At 47.4% G+C, this 20,301-nt stretch overlaps 9 protein-coding genes across 9 annotated transcripts; 5 read left to right on the top strand and 4 right to left on the bottom strand.

The window, feature by feature from the left end:
- Positions 1-1,496: 1,496 nt before the first annotated feature.
- On the top strand, positions 1,497-2,408 carry DFJ58DRAFT_268765 (uncharacterized protein). The gene is made up of 3 exons (XM_041379570.1): positions 1,497-1,686; positions 1,742-1,966; positions 2,014-2,408. The coding sequence occupies exons 1-3, from the start codon at positions 1,588-1,590 to the stop codon at positions 2,272-2,274; spliced, it is 585 nt and encodes a 194-aa protein (XP_041245771.1). The 5' UTR covers positions 1,497-1,587; the 3' UTR covers positions 2,275-2,408.
- A 705-nt stretch (positions 2,409-3,113) lies between these two features.
- On the top strand, positions 3,114-5,336 carry DFJ58DRAFT_268771 (uncharacterized protein). Its single transcript, XM_041379571.1, has 4 exons — positions 3,114-4,072; positions 4,127-4,394; positions 4,454-5,076; positions 5,131-5,336. Exons 1-3 carry the CDS (start codon positions 3,415-3,417, stop codon positions 5,061-5,063), a joined length of 1,536 nt encoding a protein of 511 aa, XP_041245770.1. The 5' UTR covers positions 3,114-3,414; the 3' UTR covers positions 5,064-5,076; positions 5,131-5,336.
- A 1,780-nt stretch (positions 5,337-7,116) lies between these two features.
- Positions 7,117-8,575, bottom strand: DFJ58DRAFT_778228 (uncharacterized protein). The gene is made up of 3 exons (XM_041389609.1): positions 8,433-8,575; positions 7,477-8,377; positions 7,117-7,413 (listed from the first exon to the last, which is right to left on the bottom strand). The coding sequence occupies exons 2-3, from the start codon at positions 8,356-8,358 to the stop codon at positions 7,315-7,317; spliced, it is 981 nt and encodes a 326-aa protein (XP_041245769.1). The 5' UTR covers positions 8,359-8,377; positions 8,433-8,575; the 3' UTR covers positions 7,117-7,314.
- Positions 8,576-8,687: 112 nt separating this feature from the next.
- On the bottom strand, positions 8,688-9,984 carry DFJ58DRAFT_268703 (uncharacterized protein). Its single transcript, XM_041379569.1, has 4 exons — positions 9,937-9,984; positions 8,913-9,882; positions 8,817-8,863; positions 8,688-8,766 (listed from the first exon to the last, which is right to left on the bottom strand). The coding sequence occupies exons 2-3, from the start codon at positions 9,867-9,869 to the stop codon at positions 8,840-8,842; spliced, it is 981 nt and encodes a 326-aa protein (XP_041245768.1). The 5' UTR covers positions 9,870-9,882; positions 9,937-9,984; the 3' UTR covers positions 8,688-8,766; positions 8,817-8,839.
- Positions 9,985-12,445: 2,461 nt separating this feature from the next.
- Positions 12,446-14,365, top strand: DFJ58DRAFT_778225 (uncharacterized protein). The gene is made up of 5 exons (XM_041389608.1): positions 12,446-12,651; positions 12,704-12,803; positions 12,876-13,048; positions 13,122-13,541; positions 13,594-14,365. The coding sequence occupies exons 2-5, from the start codon at positions 12,725-12,727 to the stop codon at positions 14,308-14,310; spliced, it is 1,389 nt and encodes a 462-aa protein (XP_041245767.1). The 5' UTR covers positions 12,446-12,651; positions 12,704-12,724; the 3' UTR covers positions 14,311-14,365.
- DFJ58DRAFT_778219 (ESCRT-II complex vps25 subunit) lies at positions 14,366-15,305 on the bottom strand. The gene is made up of 5 exons (XM_041389607.1): positions 15,226-15,305; positions 15,118-15,160; positions 14,908-15,068; positions 14,700-14,845; positions 14,366-14,650 (listed from the first exon to the last, which is right to left on the bottom strand). Exons 1-5 carry the CDS (start codon positions 15,254-15,256, stop codon positions 14,492-14,494), a joined length of 540 nt encoding a protein of 179 aa, XP_041245766.1. The 5' UTR covers positions 15,257-15,305; the 3' UTR covers positions 14,366-14,491.
- A 1,070-nt stretch (positions 15,306-16,375) lies between these two features.
- On the top strand, positions 16,376-17,241 carry DFJ58DRAFT_778218 (uncharacterized protein). The gene is made up of 5 exons (XM_041389606.1): positions 16,376-16,399; positions 16,464-16,505; positions 16,557-16,733; positions 16,801-16,926; positions 16,981-17,241. Exons 3-5 carry the CDS (start codon positions 16,718-16,720, stop codon positions 17,094-17,096), a joined length of 258 nt encoding a protein of 85 aa, XP_041245765.1. The 5' UTR covers positions 16,376-16,399; positions 16,464-16,505; positions 16,557-16,717; the 3' UTR covers positions 17,097-17,241.
- A 208-nt stretch (positions 17,242-17,449) lies between these two features.
- DFJ58DRAFT_839836 (uncharacterized protein) lies at positions 17,450-18,078 on the bottom strand (the record flags this gene model as incomplete). Its single annotated transcript, XM_041392558.1, has 3 exons — positions 17,450-17,591; positions 17,712-17,877; positions 17,931-18,078. 3 exons carry the CDS (start codon positions 18,076-18,078, stop codon positions 17,450-17,452), a joined length of 456 nt encoding a protein of 151 aa, XP_041245764.1.
- Positions 18,079-19,259: 1,181 nt separating this feature from the next.
- DFJ58DRAFT_268618 (uncharacterized protein) lies at positions 19,260-19,882 on the top strand. Its single transcript, XM_041379568.1, has 3 exons — positions 19,260-19,533; positions 19,588-19,761; positions 19,815-19,882. Exons 1-3 carry the CDS (start codon positions 19,278-19,280, stop codon positions 19,856-19,858), a joined length of 474 nt encoding a protein of 157 aa, XP_041245763.1. The 5' UTR covers positions 19,260-19,277; the 3' UTR covers positions 19,859-19,882.
- Positions 19,883-20,301: the final 419 nt, after the last annotated feature.

Raw genomic sequence — 20,301 nt, 5'->3', positions numbered from 1 at the left:
ACCCTTGCCCAGCTTCCTTCTCAATGATTCAACGATACTTGACTTGACACGCCCTTGTGAAAGATAGGGCCTCGCCATAGCGAGCAACCCCTGCTCCTCAGGTTCGAATTTCTCTTAACAAGCTTCCCGTGAGCTCCTTCTATTGCGCTTCTATTGACAAGGGTTGACACTGGGTTAGAACCACTGGCAATATTCATTTCTGCAGGATTAACCGTCCTAAGATCCCAGAAAGCTGCTGTCGCGTTACGCATACTCGTTCACGATCTTCCTTAGTCCATACGTCTAAGGATAGACCATGTCTACAATTGAGATGCAAGAGACGTCGGGGATAGCGCCCTCTTCCCCCATCAGTGAGATGCTAGAGACGTCAGAGATTACGCCCTCTTCCCCCATCATCGAAACACCAGAGGCATTAGTAATACCACCCTCTTCCCCCATCAGCGAGACGCAAAAGACGGAAGGGATAATGCCCCGCCAAACGCTGCGAGACCATACCGAGTGGGTACGAGGTGTTGTGCACCTACCTGATGGACAACGAGTCATCACATGTTCGAACGACGGCTCGCTCCGACGGTGGGATTTGGAGAGCGGTTTACAGATTGGCGACGACTGGCGAGATCAGGAAGATGGGGTGGGGGTGGTCACCATGGCATTGTCTCCCAGAGGTCACATCGTTGCAAGCGGTAGCGGAGATGGGTCAGTTAGGTTGTGGAACGCCGAGACCGGGAAGGTCATTGCAAAATGGACGGGCCACACAAGGAGCGTGTGGTCTGTGAGCTGGAGTCCGACTGGTGAGCGAGTTGTGAGTGGATCAGAGGACGGCACTGCGAGGGTCTGGGATGTCGAGACCGGCGAAACTACTATGTTTGGTCCAATCAAGACGGCACACAGATTTGTATACGCTGTGAGCTACTCGCCCAACTCCAAACAGATCGCGACCGGCGGATACAAGAAGAACGCAGTGCAAATCTGGGACGCTGACACAGGAAAGCTGCTCTCGACAATCGAACACAGTCGACCAGTTTACAGTATGACTTGGACGTCGGATGGAAAGAAGTTTATATCCGGATCAGACGTTGGCTCAATTAGGATATTCAATTTCGACCCAGTTCAATGCCGCCAGGTCGCTATTCTCGAACGTCATCACCATGCTGTATTCGCCATCTCCTTGTCTCACAATAATCGTCTCCTCGCAAGTGCTTCACGCGATCGAACAGTGCGTTTGTGGAATCTCGATACGAATCTACCTGTCGGTGAACCCCTCCGCCACGAGGCTGGCGTGTATTGTGCAGCTCTTTCCGCTGATGGAAAGCTGCTAGTAACAGGTTGCAATGACTACAATGCGTACGTGTGGGACATCCATGCCATCTTAAAAGATATTGGTCTTGATGACCTATTGTCCAATGTAAGTGTGAATACGTCGCCCACTCTAATACTGAAAGTGTTCGTTCTTAGCCACCAAAAGATGAATCGAAAGTATGCGTCATCTCATGGTTCTTTAACAATAGAGTGTACTAATCTCCAATTCGTAGGACGTAGCAGACAAGTCGTTTTTGGAGGTATGTGACGTGTTTGTCAACATCTTCGATGCTCGTAAACTTGACACTTCAGGCCGATGCTACGGGACAGTTCGAGGATGCCTATGAACCACAGGGCTTTTTTGACGGCATGCAAGGGCGCGTTCATGTGAGTTATTATCATATCAATTGGTTGGTTCTTGTGCTGACCTCCATGCTCTCAGTACTCCGCAACGCGTCATTCCCATACCCAGCCCTCTGCACGTCGTCGCAGCAGTACTCTCGCCTCCTTGGGGTCACATCCACGCGTGGCCCTCAATAGGCTCTCCTCGCTCTTCCAACGCTCTTCTCCCACCGACCACGATGCAACACAACCTCGGCAGCGCTCTAGGCAAGGTTCCTTCCGCCGACCCCCTGTCGTGGAAGTTGCGGCCGCCAAGGATAAAAGGGTATTTCACTTGCTTGGCTATTCCTCCGGCACTCATGTATCTTGTAGACTTTATATGTTGCCCCACCCCGTAACAAAAAGATCAAGATTGTAGTCACTCAGACCCAAGAACAGCAAGAAGTTCAAAACCGACCTGTAGCATCATCATCGCGCCATGAAATCACTTCCGGCGGCGACATGTCCACGACACCTATAACTGCAGCTCACACCGCCACAACACCTGCTGTCGCCAAATCCACTCCTTGGTGGATTCGTGTCGTATTATTTGCCTGCTGCACGTCTGTTGACCGTGCTAGTGGCCACCGCTAATCAAAAGGCAGCTATTTTTAATTCCAGACATCACCCTTGCTTTGTTCTTTCATGTCTTCTACCATATGGTCGGGTTTTTTGTCTCGATGTTGTTATTATGTTGATCAATTTCTGTACTGACGTTTTCTGCTTTACTCATTCCCAGTTTCATGTATTGTTGCTGCGAGTGCAAGAATCCCTTTGTTTTTAACTAGCAGATATGACCAGCCCGCTTTCAATGCAATCGTCGGTTCTACTGTGGAATCCGATCCAGCGATGAATAGATGTTATGATGTTGCGCACATGTAGAATTCAGACTCGTAAAGGATGTCTGGTTCATGTCACTGACAAGACCGCTGTATCAACATTCAGGGGAAGGTTCGTGACTCATGAGACCTCATGGATCCTCGTGGTGATGATAAGTACACAGGGCGCAGGCTTCGAATTGGTGGCCTTTTCTTCGGTTGCCTAAACTGGCAAGTTTTCTCGTCCGGTAAAGAACGCTTTTGAATTGGTCGAGAGCAACTACCAAAATTGGCGAGTTTTCTTGTCCGTAAGCTGTCAGGCTTCGAATTGGTGATCTTCTCTTCTACCAAATTTGGCGAGTTTACTTGTCCGCAACTGTATAGAGCGTAGGCTTTACGTCTGACCTTCTCTTTATAGACTACCATCATTGATCATGAACTGCCCATGCTTGCAATTTGACTATCGATATGACGGTATCGGTTATCATGAGCGCTTTCAACGCATCTGGTTTAGATCCCTCTGAGTCTCACAAACACACTTCCCGAGAAAACAACTCAGTCATCGTCTAGTGGTGGCACTTGCAACCGATGGCCTGCTGGAGAAAAACCCAACGATCTTCTCTCTCTTTTGTCCAACATCACTGATATTAAGCAAGACGCGCTCAAGTGGAATATACTCGGTGATAAGTAAGTACTTTACATCATACAGAGCGCGGGTTTTACGTCTGGAAGATGATGGCCTTTCTCTTTATGGACTATCGTGATTCATCATTGATCATGGAGCTATTATTCACCTGACTATCGATATGATAGTATCCGATTATCACCATGGGGCGTTAGCTTTAAAACGCGTCTGGTCGATATTCCTGATCTTCCATACCCTCTGAGCGGCAAACAGGTCACTCATCATCTAGCAATGGCATCGGCAATCAAGGACGACTCTGCTATAGAGAAAGCTAAACATCTTCCTGCACTCTTGTCCAAGAAATTTAACATCACTGATGTTAAGCAAGACGCGCTCAAGTGGAATAAGGAGTGGGAGGCGGCGATCGCATCGTCAACTGCAGCAGACGTCCTCAAGGAGATCTGTCATTTCCTAGATGATTCTTTCTTTACTCCTAGTGACATCGAGTTCCTCCACCAGGATCTTCGCAGCGTCCAAGATCACGTAGCTGAAATCCTGCGTAGCCTGTTTAACGAAGGTCACTTTGACACCATCTGGTTGTTGTTGAACGTTACTGAGCAGAGGAGACACATCCTTGAAGGACTGAAGGAGGCATCTGAAGCACGTACGCTTTGGGGGCAAGATTGTCGTGCTCTTTGCCCAGAGGTCACAGTTTCGAACTTCCTAGCGCAGGGCGGGAAGGGCTTCGTCGACTTTCTCACTCGTGTCTTGGAGATTACCGAGTCATCCACTAAACCAGCATTCCTACCAAACTCGTGGTGGGAACAGGCGTCGAACCTGCCAAATCCATGGTGGGGACAGGCCTCGGATGTTTCACCTCGAAAACAGATATCCGAAAGCACAAAGCTTGTGTTCGAAGTCGCGACTATCGATAGGAATAAGTTTATCGGTGAGTGATTCCCGCTTACAGAACATCGTGTAAGTCTAACAGTCAATTAAACAGGGCATTTTGTTATGTTCTCGGCGATGTCGATCGTACGTGACATCACCAATCGTAGCGAGGGGATGAAAGGAGTTCTGCACCTCATGGAGAATACCGAGGGATACGTCGCTCGATCTTTAGCAGGGGTCAAAACGACTCTCAGGGATAAACCTCTTATCCGCTGCGAAAACTGCACGAAGACGCCGGAAGACATCGGTCAAGGTGTTCGCTTCATGGTGTGCAGTGTTTGCAAAACAAAACTCAAATTCGAGGTACATTATTGTTCTCAGTGCGTAGTAGTCCTTTAATCCCGCATTGATAATTCACTCACGATGCTGCATTGGCTAGAGCCTGCCAGAAACAAGACTGGTCTCTTCACAAACAGGCTTGTGGCAAGAAGCCGGTGTCGAAGGGTCTGAGGGGAACCAAGGGAGACTCCCTTTGGGCATTCGGCGACTCCAATCCCGCAGTCGAGCTGATTCGCAACCTCGGCAAGAAGGAGGGTCGGGGTCTCACGAGCCTCAGAGACATTGGCGTAAATCCCTGCAAGGGCAAACGTTCCCCTGCTGCGGAGCGTCAAGCCGAGATGCTTGAAGCCGACAGAAATGTCGATTACTTCCTCTTCACTGCGAGCGGTGAAGCAGTTCGCTTTGTGATCGATGATCCAGGAGCGAAAATGGTCTTCCGGATCAACCGCGGCATGGTCATGACGAAGACTGGTGATACCGGTCTTGATGCTATGGGGGAGTACATGCTCAAAGTCATGAGCGGATATCCCGGATTGAGTCGGCACATCATCCTCAAGCAACTTTGTGAGGAACACGGGGCGGACACTGCCAAAAAGATCGTGTGGCTGGAGCGGAAGACTCGAGAACGTGGAAAGACTACGTTTATAGAGGACTGGGTGAAGGATTCAGCGAATGTGTTTGGGGATTGGTCTTGGCTCGGATCGCTTTGAACGTTTCGAAATGGTACGAATTTTTTTCGTTCAGTCGTGTCATAATCTCATTGATCTGCGTTTACAGTCGCTACGCATGTCTGGTATGTCAGAGATTTGGGTTTCGCTCGCGGTCATCAACCATGTTCTTATAAAAATCCAAAATGCCGGAGTTTCCTTCGTTTTCGTTTTGGATTATGTCTTTGTCGATAGTCTTGGAATAAATCATGTACAGTATCCGTTGATCGAGTTGAACCTCGGCGACGTTCGTTTACATTTCACTATCAATTGTCGTAGTAGTCCGGGCCATGTCCAATTCAATCGGCGCTAAGTTTCGAATCCTTCTGGATATCCAAAGGAAAAAATCATCTCCGGATCAGACGTTGGCTGAGTCAAGTCGGATATTAGAGGGAATCAAACATGTCGATTCTCGCAACCGATTCTGAGTCCGATTTTCGGCTCGATTCTTTGACCTGAATCGACGTCAACTTTGAACACCCCCCGATTCTACTCGCAGCTTCGCCTCTGAATCATGCACGATTCTCGCTCATAGCACGTGCTTTGTCTTTGTCTTCAGTGATCTCAGTCAGCATCTGAAAAGCAAGTTCTTCAGTCCATCTGTAGTTGGGCATTGTCGGATACTAATAGTAACAGAATAATAGGTCATGCACTCGATATCAGGCGGCTCAATGTTCATGGTGTCACTGTCATCTCCCCAAACTGGGCCCCTCACACTATCTTCCCGACCCTTTGATTATCTCTTGCCTGTTTTGATGGGCTGCTTCAAGTTCTTAGCTTTCGCATCAGCGGGCTTAGACTTTGCAAGTGCATTTTTGGTTGTTGCTTTCGCTATATTACAGCTAGCGGGTTATAACAGCAGTAGGCCCTTTGAGTCATAGTGTAGGGGACAGTGTATTTCTTTGTGATATGTTCTGAATGGATATTTCGCAATTTTAATTCACATGGAAATTACAAAATTGGACATGGCAACACGATGGTGATGAATCGATGATGAAACGAATCGTTGAAGCGGCTCCAGAGCCGCTTCAACGATTCTTGTCGATTCTCGATTCTACCCGATTCTGTCATCTAAAAATCGACAACAGAATCGACAACAGAATCGGTGTGAGAATCGACATGTTTGATTCCCTCTATTGAATGATTCAACAAGTTCGACACCGCTGCACTGACTCGGAGTGTTTGTATTCTTTCAACCTCCGATATTAGTCACCAAAATATTATGTTTTTTTGTTAAAAAAAACAACAAACCCAGAAAAAAACATATGAACTGAGCGCACCGGATCATTTCATGGCACGACACACTTTAGCTAGACGCTATTAATCTGAGTCGCCATTATTATCTCAAATTCTCAATTCACCGTGACGGGCTCTACAAGTGTTTTTGACCTTCACGCTTTAGTTATTCACCACGTGTCATTCCCACCCTCAGCCATCTGCACGTCCGTCGGACGTTGCAGCAGTACTCTCACTTCCCTGAGGTCACGTCCATGTGCAGTTCTTGGTAGACCCCTTCGCCACACCTCCAATATTCATCTGTGTCGTAGACTTTATATGTTGCCCCACCACGTAAAAGGAGCAGAATCCAGGTTGCTCAGACCTAAGGACAGCAGCAAGAAGCTCAAAATTAACTTCGAGTCAATCGTCGCACCATGAAACGCTGTCGCCGGTGAAACCCCATGACATATATGACCGCAGCTGCTGCCACCTCCCTGTCGGTAGATTCGTACCAAGCTATTCAAGTTCACCTGCTGCGTGTCCGTTGATCACGCCGGTGGCCACTGGCCACCACCAATCACAACGCAGCTACTTGTAATTTTAGGCACCATCCGCGCAGATCCGCACATTGTTAGTTCCCGATTTCTAATTTATGATCGTATTTTTTCTCGATCTCACTGATATAATGATCGACCTACATTTTTTTCCCCTGCTTTACTGATTCCCCGGTTTCATGGATTGTTACCAGTGACCATGAGTTCAAGAGATTCAGTGCTGGCATGTCGTTGATACCTGGCTCGTCTCGGCATAATTTTCCTAGTCTCGAAGCAGGTGTTTTAGAACGACGTGCACATTGATCATCTGGTTCGGGCACTGAGACACGACATTCAACAGTGAGCCATAGTACATTAGTTGGTCGATGGCACCGTGGTGTTCTAGAATGTGCAGTCTGTTCTCGAGAATAGTGTCGGACTACTACTAGAATAGAACTATTTGCCAACCTGTGTGCCAATATACAGTAGTTTTGGGAGTTCCCTCACTTTTTCTTCTTCTTCTTCCCGCCCCCTGTCCCCCATTTCTTCGTTGATAGGGTAACCGGAATGAAGGGTTTGAGTAACTCCATGTCGAGATCAACCTTTTCAAGTCAATATTATGAGCCTGATGCGCTGCTAACAAAGGAATAAAGCTATCAAGTCACCTTTGCCGTCAACATATCAACCTTCCTACTGAAAAACTCGGCAAATCCCGTCATGTTCACCAGGATATTTGAACAGCACTGCGAGCAACCAGTAGCTCGAACGGCCCGGACTGTATCACTGACTCCCACTAGGACCGTGTGGCCACATGGCTTGTCGTACAAGGACACCAGACATTTTTCCATGTAATCACTCCACCATTTCAACGGTCGTTGACCATTGAGCAAGAATCTACTGCTGGACTCGCAACCACAGGGGCCGCTAATGATCCATTGGTATCCTATCGCATTCAACCCGAAGCTGAGGTAGTCGCTGGTAATCCAGGATAGATCCGTGCCCAAGGATTGTACCGATATGCCGCACCTCTGATGATAGGTAAGTAGTGCGAGCAGCTCCTTTGCTGTGATGAGGTCGATTTCCGGAAACCTCGCAGGAATGAGAGATTGGCGAAGAGTATATTCTGCAGCCAGCGTGGCTTCAATGTTTAGCTGGGCACGCATTGCAAGCGCAAAGCATCTCAAAGGCTCTTTCTCCATGCGGCTTTTAAGCGCTTGGCGAACTTTGTGCTCAAGCGGTTTCAAAGAATATTTCCTAGCTGCCTCAAGGACAGGTATGATATCTTCAAGTTCATGCAGAGGAGGATCCTCCGCAAGAGTAGAAGGGTAGCAGAATCTGAGCCAGATGTCAAGGACTCTGTGGTTTTCTTCCACAAGCACGATGGGCAGATCACCTTCGATCTGATCTGATCGTGCCGCTTGCTCGATGATGGAGCCAAAAGACGAGGAGGCGAGATTCAGAAAGGGCGTAATCACGCGAAAATCGACGCCATCGGATGATTGAAGGATGATATCTGCTTTGGCATGCAGAAATGGCGGGGCTACCATCAGAGAGGATTTGTCTTTACTTGTGTGAACAGTATAGTCAAGCAGGATCTTTCTGGGCAGTAAGATAAACTTACCTTTGACTATGGAGAGATCAAAATAATGATTAATGGATTGTGGAAGGACAACAAAAGAACGATGTGGATGAAACTCGATGCCCTGAGGGTACGTTATATATATTCACAGTACGTTCGTCTTGCTAGAACAAGAAGGTTACTATGGAGAAAATGAATATTTGTAATTTTTGAGACGTATTTGTATACAACTAGACGCAGCAGTCAGCACTAGCCCCCTAAGTAACTCTTAAGCAGAGATATCCCAAATTTTTCAAGTTGCAACTGTTGGATCTGAACGATTATGGACACTGGGGCGGCTGGATACTACACTTTGGCACAAGCTTATGGACGTGATCTGCCTGATGACATTAAGATCGTGTTTTTACCACAGTACTGTATAGTGACCTTACGGAAGAGGATAGTCACAATCAGAAGTCAATCTCTAGCTCGATCTGTTGGGAGCTCTCAGGATCTGTTCGTGTTGCATAGCAAGGTACATACCGGAGCGACAGCCTCTTCGACTTTCAGAGCAAGCAAGTTGCTAAACTCCGTCATGGCTTCTTTCACCCGGCCAGAGCAAGAAGCACAGTTCGCGCTTCTGACCTTTTGAATCGTCCTGTCCGCTGCCGTCCTCACAGTATCGCCGGACGGACTATCCTGTAACAGCTCGTATACCTCTTGCATATATGTTGTCCACCATGCAAGTGGAGGCGTATTCCAAGGAAAAAATCTTGTGTCAGTACCCTGTCCGCAGCAGTACTGGTTGCCGCCATAGTGGGAGTTATTAGGACGATTGAACAGCCAACCGCAGCCACCCAGACTGCCATAATGATCTGTCATCCATTTGAAATCCTTGATTAAAGCTTGTACAGCGATAGCGCATTTTTTGTGATATGTCAGCAGCGCAAGAAGGTCAGATGCAGTGATAAGGTTGATTTCTGCAAACAACACAGGAATTAAGGGTTGCCGTAAGTTGTGTCTGGCAGCGGTGATGGTTTCATGCTTGAGCCGTGCGTTCCTCGCAATGGCGAAGCAGCGAAGGGGTTCTGTCTCAAGAACCTTGGGATTCGCCAGAGCCTGACATACTTTTCTCTCGATCAGGTCTAGTGAATACTTCCTCGCAGCTGCGAGCACAGAGAGGACCTCTGTGAGGTTGTCAAGGGAAGGATCCTCCGCCAGTGTCGATGGATAGCAAAACCTGAGAAACGAATCTAGAGTTTTGCTGTCCTCAGACACGACGATGACTGCCAAGCCATCCTTCATCTCTTGATCGGATGCCCCATCGGATGCCTGAGGGAGGCTGAACAATGTTTCGAAGAACGGAGAGGCAAGGGAGAGGAAGAGCATGAAAACGCGAAACTCCACGCCATCAGCTGATCGTAAGATAACGTCTGCTTTAGCGTGATCGAACGGGGCTGAAGCACAGGTTTCCACTGGCAAATCCGCTGGCAAGTCCATTGGCGATGATGATCTTTGTGGCGTCATGAATATTTATGACCGATCGTAGCAAGTGAGTTGAACTCACCAGTTGAAACTTGAAATTTGTGAATGTGCTTGGGGATGATGAAGAGGCTCTGAGAAAGATAAGATAATCGAACTGGCCATGCGGTGGCAGGTTGCCTGTTAGGGCGCAGACCGCTGCATTCGGCATTCATTGCATACACGTGTCTTCTTTGACCTCATGGCCTTTTTGTACGTTGGTGTTCAAATCAACCTGGGTACTTGCGAATCGAGATATCGGCACGAGATGATACGTGACGGTGATTATAAAGGAGATACGCAGGAGGATAAACCGTGTCGTGATATTGAAACTGGGGCTGTGGCAAGTGACAATCCGACTAGTGTCTAGTGCAACAGCGCTGAGCAGACAGCCACTTTGTAGATGTAGGAGGCTATAGCTCAATCCCCCTCCATGTTATGAGCATCTAGCGCGGTTTGCTATTATTTCTGGCTTCGATCAGCAACTCATGGACTTTTCTAGTACAGTCAGGGTTCAACAGATGACTTACCTACAAGAACATTCCTTCACCGCTTCAGCCGGGTTAGGCCGGTTAATCTTGTCGAATGTCAATACATCAAAGTAGACTTGAGGTGGACCATGACGAAGCGAGTAACAGTCACGTAATGACTTATACGTGACTTAGTAGACGGCAGAGGGCGACTCAAAAGTCCCTCGAGCCTTGCGGCGCCAGAACTGAAAACTTGTTGACTTAAAATAGGGGATATCGCAAGCCGATACGGAATGTCTCTCGACAGAGTCTTGCCAAGAGAAAAACATTTTTTTCAAATATCAAAAGCGGGGACGGACGGTGTCGGCGTGTCGCACGTTCTTCCGACGCAAGTGGTGAACTTAGTCTCCCGTAGTCAGGTCTTAAAAGGAAGTCAAACGTACTGTCTTTTTCAATTTTGAACCTGGAAACAAAAAATTCATGAACATAGCTAGCAGAGACGCGTGGGTTCGTGAAGTTGATGCTATGTAGGTTTTACGGAACGTCTCGATGCTTGTCTGAGACCATAGATTACTGGGTTCCGAAATTTAGGCAATTCAGCTAGATCGAAATAGCCAAGACTCGCGCACCTAAAGCATGGATTCATAGTGACAGAGTCTAGTCAGCAAGAAGCAGAAAGTTAAGCGAAAAGGTATCGGGCCAACGACGGATGATGGCACGACTGATATCACTATCAATAATCCATGATTATGAAACAAGAGAAAGGATTGTGACAGACACGCAAGTACAATACCTGGCTTGCTTGTTCCCCCAGGAATTCGAATTCAACTCTTAGAGTCTGGACTGAGTCAATCAACTCGACCTATCGAGAGGTATCATAATTAGTTCGTGATTTAGAGCAAGACACACCGAAGCAATGGCATCTTCGACTTCAGAGTAAAAATCACACTAAACTTCGTCGTGTTCGCTCCCACCTGGCCCAAGCAAAGTGAACAGCGTGAAGTTCTGACCATGTCAATCGTCTCGTCCGCTGCTATCCGCACAGTGTGACCGGACAGGTGTCTTCAACAACTCGAATGCCACCTGCATGAACTTTGACCACCAAGCAACTGGAGTGGCGTCCCAAGGCAAAAATCTCTGGTCTGTGTCCATTCCGCAGTTATAGTACCTTCGAGTGCCTTGAGCATCATACATCCAACCAAATATCACTGGGACTATCACTGTGATGGTCATAGTGTCTGGTCGTCCATCTCAAGTTGTGCGCTAATGACTGTTACAAGTTTTGTGGTATTTCAGAAAGGCAAGAAGGTCGGATGCGATTATAAGATCGGTTTATGCAAACCACGCGGGCATTAATGGTTTTTGTAAGGTGCTTCTGGCAGCGAGGATAGTTTCAGGTTTGAGCCGTGCTTGCCTGGCGATTGCGAACCAGCTCTGTCTGGAGAAATGTTGGAAGCCATAAGAGCCCGGCATGCATTTTTCGACTAGGTCTAGCACACACTTCCTCGCAATTGCGATCACAGGTAGGGCATCCGTCAGGCTGTCATGAGGATCCTTTGTGAGTGTTTGATGGATAGCAAAACCTGAGAAATAGGTCTATAGTTTGCCGTCCTCGGATATGGGGATGACTGCTAGGCCATCCTTAATTTCTTGGTCGGATATACCACCATTAGGGCCCTGAGGAAGGGAGAACAATGACTCGAAGAACGGAGAGGTAAGGGAGAGAAAGAGCGTGAAGACCCGAATCTCAACGTCATCAGTTGAAAGTAAAATGATGTCTGCTGTAACGTGACCGAGGCACAAATTGCTATTGTCGATTCGTAATCTAGCTCTGTGATGCTGTTAGCATGGTGGTACTACATATTATCGTAGCTAGTGACCCGAACTCACCAGTTAGAATGGATGCTTGTGGTAGAATCAATAAGAGTACTCGGAAGATTGTAACACTGTTACGCACCGTAACGGGCTGGAAATTGGGATGTGGTCGTAGCAAAGTTAGGAGACTGCCAGTGGAAGAAAAAACGAAACGCGTAACGCGTTAGTAACAGCCACGTTAACCGTGACTGTGACACCTCCAATGCCATTCGACTCGGACTTGCACCAGGACGCGTTCTACCCAGGCTGCCAATAATTCTAAATTCTAGGTGGTAAACATATGCGTATGCTACTATCAGGCTCATCATCATCTCTAAAGAATTGAATACTATTTACTTCTTCACGCCGACTAACATCAACGCAACAATCGCCAAACTGTTACCTGAGCTTAGTACATTGTACACGGAGTCCGTTCGGTAGTCGATCTCCTGATATGTGTGCGGAAATGCACGCTCATAATCTTTAAAGGTCACCATCTAATTCGGGAAGATGCCAGATGAGCTGTTGGTAGAATGCTCTATCCACCTGGATAGTGTTTCCCTGAAAGATGTGCGATTATTCAAATGCGGTGAGTCAATTCGTCATCCGTGCAAATTTTGAACATGTCCAACTCGTTTATATGACCCTTGATTGTATCCAGGACATGGCTTCTGCAACACATGCATCGAAAATCTTTTCCAAACCGGACCTCCGCCTTTCAAATGTCCCACTTGTCGCAAGCGCGTCCAGCGCAAGGACGCGTTTCAAATATTTTTAAATCCTCATCGATCGCTCACACAATTTAACACACAATCCGCCATTGGAGATTCGGATGTCGATATTGATATCACGCTTTCCGATGACCCGGATTCAACCATGGAGCGCGCCTCTAGCCTCCGCAAGAAAGCCGCGTGAAAATGCGGCGGAACAACAACACTTGAATAAACGTTTGGAACGGCTGCAACGGAATTTGGAACGGCTGCAACGGAAATTGGTGAGCGCGAACGAGGAGCGTGATGAGTTGGACGATCAACATCAGGAGCTGCAAAGGAACTATGACTTTCTCCAGGCGCAGCATGCAGACCTCAAGAGTACCTCTACAGCTCATGAGAATGAGCGCCGCAAAGCCGAGCGTTCATTTGCCGTGCTGCAAAAGAAGTACGAAGTCGCTGAGAGTGATGAGCAGATGTGGAAGGAGAAATGCAAGACGGCGCAAAGAGATGCGCGAGATGCACGAAAGGAGAAAGAAGAACTAAGCAAAGGAATGAAAGAGTTAGCAGAGAGGACAAGGGAATTCGAGCATCGTGCGCACAGAAACAAAGTGGCAGTGAGCATGCATTCATTCTAGCAAGTATTGTTAATTTACCTCACACTGGCAGTACGACAAATACAAAGGGAAGTACGAGGCTCTGAAGGAAGAGAACGCGCGTCTTCAAAAAATCCAACACATCGCAGAGAATCCAGAAGAACAGTCGCTCTTGGTTGTCGATAGAAACGCCCCTGACAGGTTTGAGCGTGCAGGTGACGAGGACTGGTTGGACGATGTGTGTGAGGTTCGAGGAGACAATCTTGACGATGTCGACAGCGATTATGGAAATGAATCGAGCAAGGAGAATGAAGATGAATGGGAGGAACACCAGCCAGGGCCCAGTCATGGTGTTGCATGGCTCCGGGACAGGCGAGCAACGGAAAGCGTGGACGACCGCGAACGACCACTTCCAGAAGATCGCCCGTACCGCCCAGCAGTTAGTTTCATTTCTGATTGGAACCTCAAAAGGGACGGCACTGGGCAGAACAAAGTTGCTAAGACGAATAAGCGGAAGAATGAGGAGGACGCCGTCTTGGGAGCGCGATCGTCCAAGGTAGTAAAAATCTCCTTGCAACCTTCCAAACCGACGAAGGGAAAGGGAAGGGCTACTGAAGAAAGAGGTGATGCAAGACCGCTCTCGTCTTCCACGCAGATGCCAGGTTCTCTGCTGAGAAGAGCCCCTGCATCCAAGTCCAAGACTGACTTGCCAATAAAGCTGGATGCAATGGGTCGTTTGATGGGCGTTGCGGTACTAGGGTCAAGACGTAAATTTGACAAAAATTCATGAGTTCATCAAGGATGCTCGGACTACGATGTAGATGAACGTTTGTACTATCATAACTGTTGTTTGTTCATACCCTGCTTGCGGTAGACCATATATTGCGAATAAGTAGTACAACGACATACATAATCAGATTACAATTCCTTGTTCCAAAAATCATCCTGTAAAGAACCTCACACCTTCGCCATCAGCAACCCCCGATAATTTGTGCTCGATTGGAGCGTGAGAGAATGGTGATAGCCCGCCGTAGGAGTGGTATGGGAATGCCAGAAAGAGGCGACGGGATGGGAGGGTCTGAGATCTCATAAAAAGTGAGGATGGTATTGAGCTGGCCGGTCGCTGTTGCCTGCATGCGACAATAAAACATTTGACTTGCGATGAAAGGAGGTACTAACCCACGAATGGAGGACATCAGCCCATTCTTCCGAAAGACGCCAGTAAAGCAGCACCGCACGGGTCTGCTTAGATGGCTCGTATACGGCGAGGTTCTTTGCGACCATGCTAGCCATTAACGACGAGAGATACGACGGTGGGATTCGTCCTGAAACATATGTCATGACAAGTCTTCGTAAAAATAAAAGAAACGGTTGAAATAAAACGCACGGTTTATTCTCTCATTGCGAAGGATCTCATCCCAATCGCCGCCTGGGACCTCTACATCCTCAACGCGCAGCACGAAGAGGCGCTTGTGTCTCGCATATGTCAGGATGAGGCGTATCCATTGCTCAGTGAGATGTGCCTGAGTGTTTTGGTTTGGTTGCTCGCTGTCTGGCGGATGTAAATATCGGTCAGGATTTGAGGCGGGATGCGTACGTGAAGAAGGGGGGTGCTGAGTGGATCGACGGTAACAGGAATCCTATTTAGCAGGTCAGTATTTTGGAAGCATGCAACGCTGTCAATGGTCGAGGACTGCAGAATTACCTGACGGAGTAGTGTGGGTGGAAAGAGCCATGCCAGCGCACGCAGGCTCATCGCCACTTTGAATCTTGCTTACATGAAACTTCCAAAGTAACACTATCTTATTATTATCATCTGCTCGACCGCTTAATTGATAGCTAGAACAGGTTCATCTCTACAGTTCTCAAACGTGGTGTGCAAAAATGCGTCAAGAACTAGTACTGGATCTACCTAGTAATAGTCCAGCCCGAGGCCTGCATCTGACTGGCGAATGTGGCCTATATACTCCTTGGGATTACACATATGAGTATGAGTTCACCGTCTCACTCCGATATTGACGACTTATTACACCCGTCCGAGGAAACCGATCCGGCAATCCGGCATATACTGTCCCAGAAGATCTAGGTTACTGGGCATGTCATGTTCTAGCAGTCTGCCGCCACCAATGCTATCCTCTACTGGTTGGATTGAATACAACGCAGGATTCCACCACCTGAGAACAAGGCATCGCGGTCCTGTGCAAGCATAAAATCTGGCCTAGGAGTCAGCTGGAGCTTCGTTCATGCATGTCTATGCTTGGAGTGAGAATTGATCCTGGCAGGTCAAAGTCTCTGACTGTAAGCGCAAGTTGCTCAAGTAATGAGAAAATATATTAGTGCAGTAGGGGACCAGTACAGCGCTGTGCAACAATCGGACTGTAGCTTGTATATGATAGTACTATGAAACAACTTGAAGTGCTCTGACTCTCCAGGATGACTGTGGCGTTGTATGTCCTTATTTGCCAACAGCTTGTTATCCTAACAACCTCAAACAGCTCTCCCAACAACACTGTGGATTGTGTCAAATATTGTATCAAGTTGTCAACACTTCTTCGACTATGGACCTGTAACCTCCCAGACCATGGCATGCATTGCATTTACCACAGGAACAACATCTTGCCGCAGAACGTGACTTCCAGTGTCATCAGAGAATTTACGTGATTGACCACTGTTTCGCTATCATCGGGAAGCCAGTAACCGTAGACATGAAATGTGCCGCAGCGCACGCGGCGGAGGCCAACTGATTATTGCTATATGATTAGTTCAGAATGAAATTCACCACAGCTTGCCGATCTGTGCTCACTGCGGCACTTCCTGTGGACGACTCATTGACGCCGTTCTGGATATCAATATTGTGACAACAATTAATATTGTATTTTGTAAGAGTGTGAACGACACACTAACCTTCGGTTATCTTATTCACGACTTTTATTTTACCTACAGGCTTTTTGGTTAAGGAAGCAACACATAGCATGACACAGGAAGGTAAGTTATGCTCAACCTCCAGCGCTCCGATTTTCTATTGCTTGTCTACAGGCCTCTTCGGACGCTCAATCTCGGTCCATTTACTTGCCGGATGTCACTCTCTCCCGTCTCTGCCATGTCGCCAGCTTTCTAGTATAAAAAAGTCGAGGGAATGACAATGATCCTCCCAACATTCTTTGCTGACTTCCTTTGACCTCTTCGAAATATTGACAATGCCAAACGCAGAACGTATGTGATAATCTCGGGCAACTATATTGTCCTTGTCACGACTGACTGTTTTGTGTTGCAATGGCAGAGAACAGACTGGGGTTGAATAACCTCTTGCAACAACGATATGGCACAAGTGCTGCTACTCACTTGCGATGGGAAAGTGTCAGAAATGGCACTGATCATAATCCTACTTGGACTTTCGTTATTTATAGTATGTGCTCATTTTTTGACTTGAGTTTTTTTTCACATTTTTGGGTGTGCTTAGTTGATGATATTGAATACGGACGGGGTTCTGGCAGCGACAAGGGGTCTGCGAAGGAGAGTGCTGCAGGAGTTGCCCTTATGCAGCTTCGAAGGCAGTGGGCTCATCTGTTACTCTAGTTCCGTACTACAAATACATCATCGTCTTCTTGGTTTCACGGTTCTTTAGATAGTGCACTCCATCCAACTTACCCCAGCTTACCCTCTTGTAATTTTGACCGTAGAGCAAGAGGCACCCTGTTATGTATTCAAAGTTTTATGTATCTCTACTCCGAGTCCTTTTGTCCGAAGCTCCTGCCAGTGAAAGAAAAAAAAACAAGTTTGGTGTGCATGTCAGCATGGAGTATTTGAACGAGTGAACGACGTTGACTAAGCACCTGCACGACCTCATTTCTTGCTCAGATTGCTAGTCTTACCGACAAAAGATACATCGTAAATATAAAATTGTAACGTTTTGTCCGAGGGTTCCGGACTTATGACCGTCCTTCAGGCGACCAAGGAGGGTTATTAGTCTCAATACCGCCGACACCACCTTCGTAAACGCCTTCAATGGTGAGTTGCAAAGTTGGAGCGACGGCTTTCGGTTCCATAGCCCACAGCGCGACAGCAACAGTACTATACGGAAGTCAGTAATCATATCACGGGCACAGGCAGTCGAAATGTGTGAAACTCTCCTGAACTGAGTGCACAACGTAAATGTATCAAATGTGATTTGGGTATTCATCGAGTACTCACTGGATGAAAACGCGCTGCCCTTTTATAATTAAACTATACTTATCCGACAGGACATCGTTGGTACGTCCGTTTCCAGTGAAGCCCATACCTGCCAGCATATCTACTACTGGTTCTAACCCCGAGAAATCAAGATGAGACGCCGGGGAGAAGATGTTCAAGCGCCTAACTGGTAACACCAGAACGCACAGAACCGAGAGAATTACAAAAAGGGCCCATGACGTTTTGGGAGCCTAACCGATGCAGGATTGCTGAGGGGTAGCATGTCTGACTGCAGCAGCTTGGGATCCACTACCTCAAGTGTTGCTTTCCCCTTCTTAGTGCTTCCAAGTGCATCTCTACTGCACTCCGAGTCTTGAGGGAGGGTCATGTTGCTAGTATCCCCGGATGTTTTGAGTCGCATTGCTGCAACTTATCGCACGCGAAGCTGTTTGTCGCGGTCTGCTGTGCTACGCGTTATAGGAGAATGCTACAGCCCAGATGAACTGAATTCGCGCAGGAGGTTTGTCAGTTCCAAGTCATATGACATAGACTCCAACCATGCATACCTCGAGTGACAGCAGCACTGATGGGCCAAAACACAGCGGTGAATCAGATGATGCGATGCCACCACACACTATTCTCTACACGCCGACCAAGCTTCAAAATAAAGACGCTCAAACCACGCGGTCGAAGTTGCCCACGTGACTTATTGATGCGAAGAGCGCAACTCTCCGCATCCGAGTTACGTGGATACGTTCTCTTACTTCTCATTTTCATTCTCTTTCGTTATCTCACCTTGTGCTCAGATTTCACGATACCCTTTCTTCACCGAAGTATTTTCGCCTCGCCATATGCTCCTTATGCTCGTTCCGGCCTAGTCAAGTACTCGAAAACGTATATATACTGCCCATGTACACTCATGCCTACAGCGAATCCTACAGTGAAATCCCCGTTCCAAGAACGACCGAAAAGCCTCTCGAAAAGTCTTCGTCTCTAGTCCTAGTCCCATCTCCCTTCGTGTTACCTACTAACACGTCTCGTTTCCATCTCATTTCGTTCGCAATTCCCTGCCGAACTCATTTCATTTCTACAACATCTATAAGCACGAGATCCCTCCGGCGATGGCGCCCATCCACCACGTCATGCTGTGTTGTTGGGTTCTGTCTCTTTCCGACAGCTCTTTCCGTCTGCTGCGACATGCTGTGTTGTTACACATCCATGCTCCGTCTCTTATTAATATGATCGAAATTCCGAAACGGCGCCAGGCCTAGGCGCATATCACATAACAATCCTTCCAACTTCCAAGTGAATTTGCCATTTATATCTATAAAAACCTTCTAACGGCGCCAGGCGCATATCACAACAATCATTCCAAGTGAATTTGCCATTAAATCTATAAAAACCTTCTTCTCGCCGGTTTCCCGATGTCTGTCATTCTGTCTTCTGCACTGTGCAGAGATCAAAACCACATGCGGTGTTTGAAGATAACGGGTACCGTGTGTTCAGTACTTATTACTTAAAGGAGTCATCATAGACTGTTTAAAAGACGCACTTCATCTTACTTATACCAGCACCCCCATCTCTACAATGGATGCTTCCACTGGATCACACTCATCCTGCGCTTCAACAAAGTTTTATCTGCCTCTTGCCATCGTCCCATTGCAAGATGCTAGTGCCACTCCGAGACCACCTTCCCGCCATGAGTTGACTGACGGTACTCCGCTGCCGAGTGTCGAACAGTCATCCCCGAAACCACCAAACAACTGTATCGTAATCATACAAAACAACTGTATTGCGGAGGGGGGAACCATCAATATATTTTCAAGTCACTGCAACGGTTCCAGTGAGTTCTTCGTATGTCTAATTGATTGACAAGACTCACCTCACAATATAAAAGCCGCGACCAAGTTAGAACATGTCACCACTACTGCAGAGCCTATGCCTTTGGAGCCTCCGCCAGCGACGCGGGCAGAGCCCGCGGAGCATGGTCGTGAAAGCATAGTATTAACCGGCAATACGTTTGGCCAGTGCGTCATGATAAATGTAGGATCGCAAAATTGCACTGGAGCTGGTAGGTCGTTTAGTTCAGCCGAAAGAAATTGACTTACGATTGATTGGCATCAGTTAAACAAACAGCTCTTGCGTCTCAAATTGACCGCAACGTCTAGCGGGATGGAGTAGGGGCTGATGAGTATACTAGCCTTGTGTTTTGCACCTACCTGTACGCCTATGTAGAGATATCGGCAGAATATTTTTTAAAACAACGGGACGCGTTGTATGCGCCTAAGCTTAGTGCTCGTGGTCATCTTGCTACCTGCCTCCCCAAAGATAATAATGAGTTCGTCATAAAAAAACAAATACCCACGGGAAGAGCGCCAATTGCAGGTGGTGGTCCGACGGTCAGGGATTAAAAAAAGAAAAGGCGGTCTCTCGGAATGTTCCGTGTTTCCTCTGGAAAATGTCATGCATTTTGATGGATATCGTAAGAGCATGCAGTTTTACGATATCTATCATAGTGCATGATACAGAACCTTTAAAGGGGAAGGGGATTGCAATGGGTAATTTGGTGACATTGGTTCAGACATTCGGTTGTAAGCGGATGATACAGAAC

Source organism: Suillus subalutaceus (assembly GCF_016647625.1).
Source record: "Suillus subalutaceus strain FC151 chromosome Unknown DFJ58scaffold_31, whole genome shotgun sequence".
NCBI classification, from domain to species: domain Eukaryota; kingdom Fungi; phylum Basidiomycota; class Agaricomycetes; order Boletales; family Suillaceae; genus Suillus; species Suillus subalutaceus.
Note: the sequence above shows the minus strand (reverse complement) of the source record. Positions and strands in the feature narration are given on the sequence as shown.